The sequence below is a fragment of the Eublepharis macularius genome, chromosome 11 (genome assembly GCF_028583425.1).
Source record: "Eublepharis macularius isolate TG4126 chromosome 11, MPM_Emac_v1.0, whole genome shotgun sequence".
Taxonomy (NCBI): Eukaryota; Metazoa; Chordata; class Lepidosauria; order Squamata; family Eublepharidae; genus Eublepharis; species Eublepharis macularius.
The window spans coordinates 35,314,582-35,327,669 of record NC_072800.1 but is presented as its reverse complement, the minus strand read 5'-3'; the positions used below and the strand labels follow the sequence as shown (position 1 = coordinate 35,327,669).

The 13,088-nt window shown below is 41.4% G+C and overlaps 1 protein-coding gene across 3 annotated transcripts in view; it reads left to right on the top strand.

The window, feature by feature from the left end:
• NEK11 (NIMA related kinase 11) overlaps nucleotides 1-13,088 on the top strand; it is a 123,468-nt gene that overhangs the window by 85,576 nt on the left and 24,804 nt on the right. For all 3 annotated transcript variants that reach the window (XM_054991512.1, XM_054991511.1, XM_054991513.1), the window contains exon 13: nucleotides 12,386-12,552. In XM_054991512.1, coding sequence (XP_054847487.1) covers nucleotides 12,386-12,552 — 167 coding nt within the window. The remainder of the gene's footprint in view (nucleotides 1-12,385; nucleotides 12,553-13,088) is intronic.

Sequence of the window (13,088 nt, the reverse complement as noted above, 5' to 3'; positions counted from 1 at the left end):
GGCGCAAGCAGCCAGCAACCTGCCAGCCAAATAGGGAAGCTGTATCCCTTTGGGAAAACATGTTACCCCCTTTTACCTCCTTAGGGGGCAAATTTCTTAAAATCCCTTCTTAGTTGGTGTTTACATCATGAAAAGAATGTTCTCCCCAAATTTCATGTTTTTAGGTACAGGGGTTTCGGCTGGGCGTTGATGAGTCAGTCAGGACACTTGTCTTTATATAGAGAGATATGGTACTCAGAAGAATATCAGATCTTAAAAAAAATCCATAAAATTTAATTTTAGGAATCATCAAACTGTATCAGTTTAATCATTTCAATTTTCAACAAATGACTCATCTAAATGACAAACTAGATCTTGTGATGAAAGTTTAAAACCACATACTCTTGTATTTTGCTTGGTGTGTTAGTTTATATTCATAACAATTTCATAGTTGAATAGACATAGTAAACACGAAAGAGACAATTAAAAATATGTTTATGAATCTGCCTATGTACAGATAGGCTATTTAATTTGAATAGCAATATCAAAATATTAACAACTGAGAATTTGTGATCTTAAGGTTATGTTACATAACAGGATTTCTAGTCTTAGGCTAAATCCTTTTTTAGTGTGTATTCCATAAATACATATGAATAATTGAACTGTTTCAATCTGTGAACCTTTTCACCAGTCATAATGGGCACCATGAAATAGGCAGGAGATAAAAATTACCCCTTTCTTAGACCTACTACAATTCCCAAATATTTGGAACTTTACTTGAATTTTAACTTTTAACATTGGCTTTATGGCTATACTGCATTTTCTAGCATACAATATAAGCAGAGATTGATTTGCAGGTCCCTTTTTAATGTAAGGTAACCCACAATAGAATTCTACTTTTGCTAGCTGCTCTACTTAATACTTTAGTCTCACTCTCTACTTAAGAGGACAATCTGTGAACCTTTTCACCAGTCAACTTTGGACTATGCACTTATATGATGGGAAAGCCCTTTCATGGTTCATCTTTTGTTGATATCATCTTTCATAAAATCATATTGCCTCTAAAGTCAGGCTGCTTGAAGCATATGGGCAGTGTTGTAGAACCTAGGAATTATGTATTTCCTATTAATAACCCAAATGACTGTTATAAGATGACCATTCTTGGCCTTTACTTTTCAGGAATATTAATGGCCCATCTCTGTCTTTGATGTTAAATGTTTAATAACATATATTACATAATTTCAAAAAGACCTCACTGCTGGGGAATCGTTTTAGAATATCAGATGAAGGCTAGTTTCAAGATGCTCCCCTCTCTTCTTATGACAGGATCTTTGTGAACATTAGCTGGGACACTTTAAAATGGTGCATCCTCTAGAAAGTGATTAGGCTATCTCCTACCCCATTCCAGAATCTGTTTGAGATAAAAAGGCTACTGTCTATTTAAGATGTCACAGTCCTTCCTGTTCCTGGAGAATTTCTGCCCATCAGACATGCATGGTTGTTTTGGAACAAGTTAAGGCTGTTGGGCTGGTCTATAGTTACACGAACCTCTATAAAGATACTAGCTTTATATTACCTTTGATTCCTCTTCTACAATTACTTGCATTTTTTGATATTTTCTTTCTCTGGCCGGTATTTAATTGTTCCAAGCTCATATGAATTTGCAGAAGCTTAGTTGTTTGGCAGCCTTCTTGCTCTTAAGAGGAGTGGGTTGAGGGACAACTAGAAGGGCCCAGTAACCAGAGAGATGGAAGTCCTAAGCTGCTCCAAGAACCATCCTTTCTCAAATACCTATACAAGGGCATTTTTTATTTAGTGGTAACTAGTCAGTACTGTCTATAGAAGGCTGGTAGCAGTATATTAAACCCGAAGTAGGACTGCTGAGCAAGTTAGGTTTGATGGAATGTGAAAGATTTGGAGTAAGGGTGTCCCAGGTGAGCCATTCCCAGTTCCAGTCCTTTCCTACATAAAGTCCTAAAACCCATGACCCCATGATGCTGTAATTTTTGGAAGGCACATCTGTTGTAGGAAACCTCCAGATCCTTTTTATTGAGTAATAGGAACAGCAGCCACCAATCCAAGACACTTCAGTGTGTAACTAAGAACTATTTTTGTATAAGAACTATCTGGATGATCCAAGGCAAATCTAATGCAAAGCTTACAATAGTGTGATCAAATAACAAAACCTCTTATTTCAACTTTGCTTTTGAACATCGTTTCTAATTTCTTGAGATCAAACAGCAGTAGTACTACCTGAAAGCACTTACATTTCTGATTCAAATATGCTACAGTTTTGTTGGTATTAAATATTCTACCATAAAGGCTATTGCTGAACGAACACCTTTTAATGCTCTGTTGAGGGGGCACTGATTTTCAGTGTTCCGGGGTGGGGTGAGGGTCATGTTCCTGTAAATATGATATAACGAGTGGGAGATCTGCAAGGACTTGTGGAGGCATCTTATCCCCTCTCCACTATTTCCTTTTTTCCTTCCCTGAAAGCCCTCATAGTCTCTCCCTTCTCCTGTTTAGAATCATAGGGTTGGAAGGGACCTCCAGGGTCATCTGGTCCACCCCCCTGCACAGTGCAGGAAATTCTCAACTACCCCCTCCACCCCCGCAAACACACACCCAGTGACTCCCTGCTCCATGCCCAGAAGATGGCAAAATACTGTCAGGATCCCTAGCCAAACTGGCCTGGGGAAAATTGCTTCCTGATCGCAAAGTAGCGATCAGCATTACCCTGGGCATGTAAGAAGGGACCACGAGAACTAAGCACTGATGCAACCCTTCCGGCCTTCCTTCTCATGATCTGCCTAGGTTCACAGAATCAGCATTACTGTCAGATGGGCCATCTACCCTCTGCTTAAAAACCTCCAAATAAGGAAGCCTGTTCCACTGAGGGGCCACTCTAACTGTCAGGAAGTTTTTCCTAATATTTTTTTTAATATAATAATTTTATTGGGTGAGCCAACATACAAATTAATCATTATACATTCTATTGCCCCACCTATTCCTGTTTCCCCCACCCACTCCCTCCCCCCTTTTCTTGCTAGACTTCCAACAGCTTTCCAACCCATTATCTAATTGTATCTATTATTCTAACTAATACATTATCTAAAAAAAAGAAAAGTATATTATTTTTACACTATTAACTTATTTTTACTTTCCAAATATTATTTCCATCGGCAAAGACAACTTATCTCCCCCCCTTAATAATTGTCCAATGACCACACTTTCCCCCTTACGTCCCATTTCTTTTCCAAACATCTTTTAAATTTCCCCCAGTCAGTAACAAATTCTTCTGAGTCTTGCTCTCTTATTTTCCTTGTCAGTTTGTCCATCTCTGCCATGTACAGCAATTTCTGTATCCAATCTTCTGTTGTCGGTATCTCTTGTGTCTTCCATAATTGTGCATATAACATCCTTGCTGCGGTTATCATATAAAACATTAGCGTTCTATCTTGGGTCACAAAATCTTCTAAACCTATACAAAGCAATAACAACTCTGGGTTTTTACTCACTTTTTTCTGTAATATATCTGACATAACATCAACAATATTCCCCTAAAATTGTTTAGCTTTTTCACAAAGCCACCACATATGATAAAACGACCCTTCATGTTTTTTACATTTCCAACATTTATCCGACATTTGGCTGTGCCCAAAAGCTAATTTCTTTGATGTTAAATACCATCCATATATCATTTTATAAACATTCTCCCTTATGTTAGTACATGTTGATATCTTTAATGTATTTCTCCACAAATGTCCCCATGCTTCCATTGTAATATCTTTGTTACAATTTATTGCCCACTTTACCATTTGCACTTTTACTACTTCGTCTTCCGTGAACCATTTTAACAAAATCTTATATATCTTAGATATCATTTTTCCCTTCTTGTAATAAACATTCTTCCACTTCTGAATTTTTTAATCTGAATCCTATTTTCCTACGATCTGAATCATACAGATCTTTAATTTGTCTGAGTTTTTCCTAATATTTAGCCCATTGGTTCTGGTCTGACCTTCTGGGGCAATGGAAAACAACTCCACACCATCCTCTATATGACAACCCTTCAAACACTTGAAGATGCTTCCTTCTCTTCCTTCCACCCACAACTGAACCTGCCTTTATCTGCCCTCCTATCTTCAATATTAGCTCCTTCTGTCTCCTTGACAGCCTCTCCCTTGACAATCTCTGGTGAAGTTGTGCAGTGCTGGCTCCGCCTGGTTCAGTTGCATGACAGGGAAGCCACAAGGACTTGAGGGGCACCTCACTTTCCCTGGTATCCCACCCCCACACTACTTCCTCTTTCCCCCCTCCTAGCAGTCCCCACACCTTTACCTTTCCCTGGTTCTTTTTTCCTTCCCACCGATCCACCAACCTACCTTTTATCTGCCCATCTTCAGCTATATTTATTATTTATTTACTTACTTTATATCCTACTTTTATCTGCAATGGAGATCTAAAGCAGCTTACATCATTCCACTCTCCATTTTATTCTTACAATGACCCTATGAGGTAAGTTATGTTGAAAAAGAGTGTCTGGACCAAGTTCACCCAGTGAACTCGCACAGCAGAATGAGGATTTGATAGATCTCCCATATCCTAGTTTGAAACTCTAACTACTACACTGGTTTTCATGGGCGTAACAAGCAGCTGAGCTTGGGTGAGTCATACAAGTTGTGTAATATCAAGTAATTCAGCGGCTGCTGCTAGGCCTGGCTCCAATAAGTCCTCCATCAAAGGCCAAAACAGCCTTCAAAAGTGCCCCTCTCCATCAGCCTGCCCTTTCCTGCCAAAATCCAATGCTTGAATGCTGTTGTGGTTACATAGCAACAGCCACTCTGGACATCCTTTTCATAAAGCTATAGTAGTTCCTTTTATAATTTTTTTTTTAAAAAACGTATATATTTTAATTTTTTTAGATTTCAGATTTTTCTGCAAACCTGGAGCTTTTATCAGGTTTGTATAAAGATCTGTCTTGTCTGTTCATAGCTCCAGTCTCTGAATTTAGGTATCCATGTGTTTTCCCATTGTGAGAGTTAGCTATATTACGAGCATGATTAGTAATGTTACACCACAGAAGATGCTAAATGGTCCAGAATAGCCCTTGCAAAGTACTTGAAGCCAGGCTGAAGTTTCAGAATCTGATCGAATCCTCCAGCATCTCGCCACCTTCCTTTCCAAGGAAGGAATCCAAGGAAGATCTAGAGGATTCACTGGTGGTAATATCAGCACTGTATTGAAATGCTGAAATGAGGAGTACTGGTCTGGAGCAGTACCAAGTCACATACCTTGTATCTGGCTGATTCTAAACAGAAGCATGTCCTGCAGGCATACCATGGAGCTCTGCACTTTATGCTGTCTGTCAGTATTGTAGGAGGTAAACAATATTCTGTTTGAAATTCAGTTACTGTCCTTCACTGTGTATGGGGGAATATCTAAGAAGTTCTCTCATACCTGAAGAGTCATCTAGCCTATCCAATGTAAATAGGGTTTCTCCACAAGTTTGTTGAGGATTTCCTAAATATACTTGCTGCATCTTACAAATGTTTAGGAAATCTGGCAACATCCTTGCCAGATCATTGGTTTTGATTTAACTCTCTTCAACTTTGACCAAGTTTCAATCTCTTACTTTTGTCAGTTATTAAGCTTCAGTCACTCCAGTTAAACTTTCTCAGTCCCACTTTATATTCAATTCCTTTTTTACTTCATTGGTTATAATATTCAAAATTCATTACCTTAATAACTGTGTTGTAATATGTTACATCTGACACCCCTCCTGTTCTCATTATAATACCAAAATAGCTAAGTGCATTACAATAATTGCATATATTATCTTCAAAGATTTCCATTGCTAATTTTAACACCTATAGATGTTTAATTATGCATTTTAATCAGAAAAAGTTTCATTCTGAGTCAGGAAAAAGTGAGTTATGAATTCTATCTCTATGCATTTTATCCAGTCCTTAAATAGATATTATATTAGTTTACTACCAGCCTGTAAAAGTAAGTGTATACTGAAATGCATATATGTGCATGTGTTGCAAGCCCTGTGCTTTCTCTAGATGGTGGTGTCCTTCCTCTACTTTGAGGTTAAATTTTCCTCCCAATGTGTATGAAGCTGTTTACTGGGCTAGGAAGCCTTCAGTAGTGTGTTTGTAGCTTTAACTTTCTTTGCTGTCCCACCCTTAAGGAATTTTTTGGTTGTGATATTACCCAGCCCAGTTTAATTAGAGGGGAAAACAGGGGTTTACATTTCCCTTAGAAATAAAACTGGCACATGAGGCTTTTGGAAGTTTAAAAGATAACAGAAAGTAGGATGGATAGGTAGAAATGTAAGCAGATACTTAAAAGCTAAAGTAAGTAGGTGGTTTTTACACAGACTATTTTACTCACGTGAAGCCCAAAATACTTGGTCTGGGTGAGTTTATTATGTTGACTGATTTAGAGTCTCTCTACATGAGACATATGAAATATGAAGAACACATGTCAGGAGATGCAAAGTTAGCCATAGTTTTAAAAGACAGAGAGATGAAATTGACAGAGCCTTCCAGGAGGTGAAGATGAAATTAACAAACCCTCTGAGGAGCAATCTCTGCCAGCTCTGTCTTTTAAAACTACACTCCCTGGATAACATTGTGTCTCCCTACACGTGACGAACATGTGCTGAGGTGCCTCGTGTAGAGAGACTCTTAGATGAGAGCCTGGAGCCAGCCAGCTCCTCTGCTGCCATACCACCTCCTGAGCCTGCAGGGCAGTGGGGAAGGCCAGAGCCACCTCCTCCAGCCCTTCCTGCCCCTCAAATGGCTGCGGCACCACAGCAGCCATTTGAGGGGCAGGAAGGGCTTTCTCCTCCTCCACCACCACTCTGCGGCCACGCAGCAGTGGGGGGGGGCAGAGCCACTGCTGCTGCCAACGCTGCTAAGGTAAGTGGGGTGGGTGGGGCTGGGATGATGTTTAAAGGGCCCCGCTGCTGCTGCTTGCAAGCAGCGGCGGGGCCTTTTAAATTCAGCCCCAAAGCTTTCCAAAGCATTACAAATGCTTTGGAAAGCTTTGATTTGGGATTTCCGAATCGCTGGACCTGATTAGGAAATCCTGAATCTTTACGGATCGGGTCCAATTCGGGCATTTTTTTTTCCAAATCAGATTCCCAAACCACACATGCCTAGTAGCATTGAGGGATCTAACCTTCATGGAATCTTTCTAATCCCATTTTAAAACTATTTATGCTCATGGTCATCATTACATCCACTAGTAGCAAATTCCACAACTGAATTACTCATTGTGTGAAGAAATACTTCCTTTTGTCCACCCTTAATCTATTGACCATCAGCCTCATTGGCTATACCTCAGTTCTAGTATGGGAGAAGAAGAAAAATTCTCTGTCAATCTTCACCCCATGCATAATTTTATAAACCTCGATCACTGTCCCGTGAGACACTGAAAAGTTCTGCTCTTTAGTCTGGGAAATAGAAAGGATGTGTGTATAGATAATGAACAGTTATTTTGACTCACCTTCTGCCTTCATGATGAAATTTTAGTTAGGAAAAAAAAGGATTCGCGCTGCCATTCCATTATTGTTTCATGAGCATTCTTTCTGAATTCTGGTTTAACTTGAATAGTTCATCATTTCCTGTAAGTTATTACTAATGTGCATGTGTAGATTAATAAACACTACAAAAAAGCAATCTTGATATGATTGTATGATTGCAGCAAGTTTCTTTCTGATGAATGTGTATTTTTGCAGACTATTAAAATACATTACAAAGAACAATCACATCAGAAAGATTGCTCTTTCTTCCAGTGCTTTATCAATGTAATCAAAACATAGAGTAAAGATATGAATGAACTCAAACAATTCGGAAATACAAAACCTAAAGAAATGTGAATGAGGAGAATTTTGGAAGCATTCCTACTTTAGCTATGCCCTGGCAGCTGTTGTTAGGAATTGCTGAGCATTTGTTTCCCATGGCCTTAATCCTGCAACAGCCTGGGATATGCCCATTTGTCATTTCTGATGCAAGTTTGGTTAGATCAAAGTTTAGAAAAATACGACATTCATTAGTGATGCCTAATGCACACCATCTGTACTCAGTTCTCAAAGAAATCAAAAGGCAGTTAACAGCCCACATGTAGAGGGATTAATTGATATTATTTTTCACAAAGTCATAGATTTTGTAGCAAATATTTACATATTTGCTGAGTACTTCCACAGCTCCACTTGGAAGAGTTGCCAAAATCATAATGAGGGAGATAATGCAATGAATGAATTCGATGTTTTACTGGGAGCTTCTTCACTGTGCGATGCAGGAAATAAGGCCTCGATTTCTGTTTGTTTTTCCAGGTACAACTCTCCTATTTAGGAAAAAAATATAAAAAGAAAAACTGACTTACTACTACTATTACCATTACTATTACTATTACTATATTTTAGTCAGGGGTCATTTTGTAGAAAAAGAGCTGCAGGAACACATTAGCAAAACTCACTAGTATATGCCACACCCCTTGATTGGGCCAAAATGGCTGGGATTTGGCTGCTGCCAGACGGGGGAGTGTTCCCCCACCTGGCAGTGGCCCGATCAGGGCCCTTTTGGCTCCAATCCATGCTGAAACAGGCCCCAAATGGCTCAAAATGGCTATTTTGGGCATGTTTTGGCCTGGATCAGGCCCAAAATGGCCCAGATCAGGTCAGTGCTGGGCAGGGGCATCTTCCACCAGGCAGCAACCCAATGCTGATGGTTTCGGTCCTGATCCCAGCCAAAATGGGCCAAAAATGGCCATTTGGGCCCCATTTTGGCCCTAATCAGGGCCAAAACAGCCAGGACCAGGTCAGTGCCAGGAAGGGGAGGATTCCCGCACCCAGCACCAACCTGATCCCGGCCTTTCCGGCCCCGATCTCAGCGGGAATGGGGCCAAAATGGCTGAAAATGGCCATTTTGGGCCCGTTTTGGCCCGGATCAGGGCTGAAATGACTGGGACTGGGTTGGTGCTGGGAGGGGGAGGCTTCCCCCACCCAGCACTGACCCAATCCTTGCTGTTTCAGCCCCAATCCCAGCAGAAAATGGCACAAAATGACCGAAAGTGGCCATTTTGGACCTTTCAGGCCCTGATCAGGACTGAAACAGCCCAGATTGGGTCGTAGCTGGGCAGAGAAATCCTCCCCTGCGTGGCACTGACCGAATCCAGGCTGTTTTGGGCCTGATCTGGGCCCAAAAGTGCCGAAAATGGATCTTTTGGGCACGTTTGGGCCTGGATCAGGGCCAAAACAGCCAGGACCAGGTCAGTGCCAGGCAGGGGAGGGTTCCCCCACCCAGCACCGACCTGATCCCAGCCATTCTGGCCCCGATCCAAGCGGGAATGGGGCCAAAATGGCTGAAAATGGTCATTTGGGGCCCGTTTCGGCCTGGATCAGGGCTGAAATGACTGGGACTGGGTTGGTGCTGGGAGGGGGAGGTTTCCTTGCCCAGCACTGACCCAATCCCAGCTGTTTCGGCCCCAATCCCAGTAGAAAATGGCCCCAAATGACCAAAAGTGGCCACTTTGGGCCTTTTAGGCCCAGTTCAGGACCGAAACAGCCCGGATTGGGTCAGAGCCAGGTGGAGGAACCCTCCCCTACCTGGCACTGACTTGATCCCGGCTGTTTTGGCCCTGATCCGTGCCCAAAAGGGCCAAAAATGGACCTTTTGGGCCAGGATTGGGGCCGAAACGACCAGGGCTGGGTTGTTGATGGGTGGGAGAGGCTTCCTCCACCCGACACCGACCCGATATGGGCCAATTCGGCCCCGATTCGGGCCGAAAAAGGCTCAAAATTGCTGGAAAAGGCCATTTTGGGCCCATTTTGGCCGGGCGAGGGAGGCTTCTCCCGCCCAGCACTGACCCAATCTGGGCCGTTTCGGCCGCAATCCGGGCTCTTTTGACACCGAAACGGGCCCAAAATGGCCAAAAATGCCATTTTGTACCCATTTCAGCCCGGATTTAGCTAGATCTGACGTCACGTGCTGTCAAATCACCATAGGTCAGAGACATGTTGACAGCACATAACATACAAACACAGCTAGATCTAGAACTTTTTCTCAGTTGTGGCTCCAGTAATTTGGAACATTTTCCCCTAAGAGGCTTATAAAGTTGTCTTTCCAAAACCAAAGACAAGTGCATTTTCAGAGAACTTTTTATGGCACTGGAGTAATCTGGTTGCATTTTTTTGGCAGTTCTTTTTTATTAACATGATTTTAAAGACTGGATATTTTAATCCCTTTGGTTGTTAGCCACCTGAAGTGAAAGACAGAGTGGATATAGATCTTTGAATAAAAATGATAAATAAGCAGAGACTCACTAGACCATATTTTCACTAAAGAATCTCCATAGGCAAGAAAATCCTTCCTTGCTTCCAGCTACATTCATTTGGACAGAGGGCAGTTGAATTTCTTATTGGCAGTCTATCATGCAGTTGAAACTATCACTTGTAAACCTGCAAAGAGCTCAAGGCAATCTACAAAATTCTCTTTCCTGTTCCTTCTTTTCTTCATAATAGCGCTGTGAGGCAGGTTATTTTCTTAATTTATCATCTGCCTGCTAGTGAGTGATAGATTCAAGGTCACCAAGTGAGTTTTATGGCCTAGGTCTCCCCAGGCCTAGTCTAACACACTAACGACTACACAACACAATCCCTAAGGCTAATACAAAAATGTTGCACATGTGTAGTGCTATCAGCAGGTGTGCACCATCCTAAACCAAGAGAAAACTCTTAGAGATCAGATGGTCACTTCCCCAATGCCCACTGAGAAAGCTCATAAATGTCCAGCCAATTCTGAATTGTGAAGAGGGAGAACTCACCCAGCACTTATTATGGGTGAATGTTGATTGTATATAGGTTTTAGAAACTGAAAATGAAGACAGTTATGGGCAATTATCATTGCCATTTATAAGCAAGTATTTATTATTTTTTATATAAAGGGATTGGTGCTGGAGATGAAATTGCTCCAAGGCAGAGATTTGTTGCCCTTTTTGTTCATTATAAACTTGCTGATATGAGCATGATTTTGTTCTCTTGGGTGATCACCCTACTGTCACTTGTTTGTTTGTTTTATTTTAAATAAATGAGGCTGACCATTGCCTCTTAAATGCATGCAAAATTCAGAATGCTGCATTAATACAGTAATAATGAACTCCAGGGAAGAAGCAAATTAAAACTATTTTTCAAAGAGTCTGTTTATATCGCTGAGGGAATACTGCAGTAGTTATAAAACACAATGCTTCTGAAGAAAGCACCAAGTAATTTGGCAAGCACAAGCTAGAACGTTTCCTATTTTCATGGTCTTCTGCATAGTTTCGCTCTGTGTATGAACAGCATTTAAGATATTTAGTAGTCGCGTCCTAAGTCCGAATACCAGTGCCTCACCAAATCTGGTTTGGTGCTGGTATTATTGGTAACTTATTCTTTCTCTGCAGAGGAGGGTTTTTTTAAAAAAAAAACCCTCTCACCTGCTGCCAGCGCTTCTTAACTCGCCTCCTTCCTTCTTTCCAGCCATAATTAGAGAGGGATGAGACCATCTTTGCAAAATACCATACCATCCTTAGCAATCCCATCCTTAGCAACCAGGGCTGGTGTGGCATAGTGATTAGTCGAACTACGACCTGAGATGACTGCGTTTGAATCCCTTGATCAACCATGGAAGCCTGCTAGGTGACCTTAGACTTATAACAATCTCTCAGCCTCACCTATCCTCACAAGGTTGTGGTTGTTGTGTAGATTAAGTGGAGGATAGGAGGATGATATAAAAAGCTGCTTTGAATTCCCAATGAGGGAGAAAGCCATGATACACATTTTAAAAATCGTGATGGGATAGAGCTTTCTGAAGATAGCAGAATCCTTCTCTGGTTACAGCTAGGTAGGGATGGCGGGGATAAACTGGAGTTGGCAAACTTACAAAATAAATGGAGGGAGGAAATGGCCAGTCACTTGGCTAGCAAGAGAGAGAGAGTGCAGCTGAGAAGATGGGAGGCCACAAGGACAGGTGACATCCCATCATTTTACCCCATTTTGCTATGAGCCAACCCAGCTGGAGTCCATTGTATATATTTAGTCTTATTGAAGACAAGATAAAAATGTTTCTAACCCAGAATTACATATGCACCAAAGAAAGTCATCATAAGCAAATCATTTGAGGATTTCTTTTTTGGAGAGCCCTTGAAGTTGTGTTTTCACAATGATGGTCCTCTTTGAAAAGTATATAAATTTAAACTCATATGCTACTTCTCCAGTCTTTGTATGTACGCTTTTTACGGGTGACCAATCTCCTTGTAATTTTTGAGTTTTTGAAATTGAAATAGATACATGACAAGTAACTTCTGAGCTTGCATTATTTCTTACAGTGTTCCCATTTCTTTGGAAAAAAAACAGAGATCCCTGAAGACCCACTCATTGCTGAAGAGTATTACGATGATGTGTTTGATTCGTATTCGGAAACCAGTGAGGAGGAGGAGGAGGAGGAGGAGGAGGAAGTTGTGGAGGTGACAGAAGTGGAAGAGATGGATATGTCACAGACTGTTTGTAGAACAAATCAGCAGGTATGCATCAAAGGCACTTTTTTTAGCTGAGGATAGCAACCAACAAAATTAAAAGGTGCACAGAATTTTTTGGGAGTGCATTTTTGTGTGTCTGCAGTCCTGAAATCTTTCCTAGAAATTTTAGAATATTTATTTTAGAGTTACAAGGATCTAGAAGTACTTGAAACAAACTTTTGTAAAAAATCAATTATACAGCAAGTAATGATCCCACAAGTATCATTTTGCTATGAGGACTTCCATGTCTGCTCACTATGTGTTGGCAGTGTTTCATCACAGACCTAATCCTACTATATAAAAGGCAACCCGTGTTGCCAATGACTCACTTTTTATCCTGGCACAGGCACAGTGAGTTGTCAGCAAAACTGCACCTGCGCCAGGATAAGCCCGCCAAAGGCATAGCCCTCCCAAGGAGGCCTCTGGAGCAATGGAGGCAGCGGAGAGGCCTGGTGCACCGGTGCAGCCCTCAGCAGGCCCCAAGCAGGCTGAGGCAGTGTGACAGGTTCTGGAGTGCTCCTGCACTCTGCAGTGGGCCGATT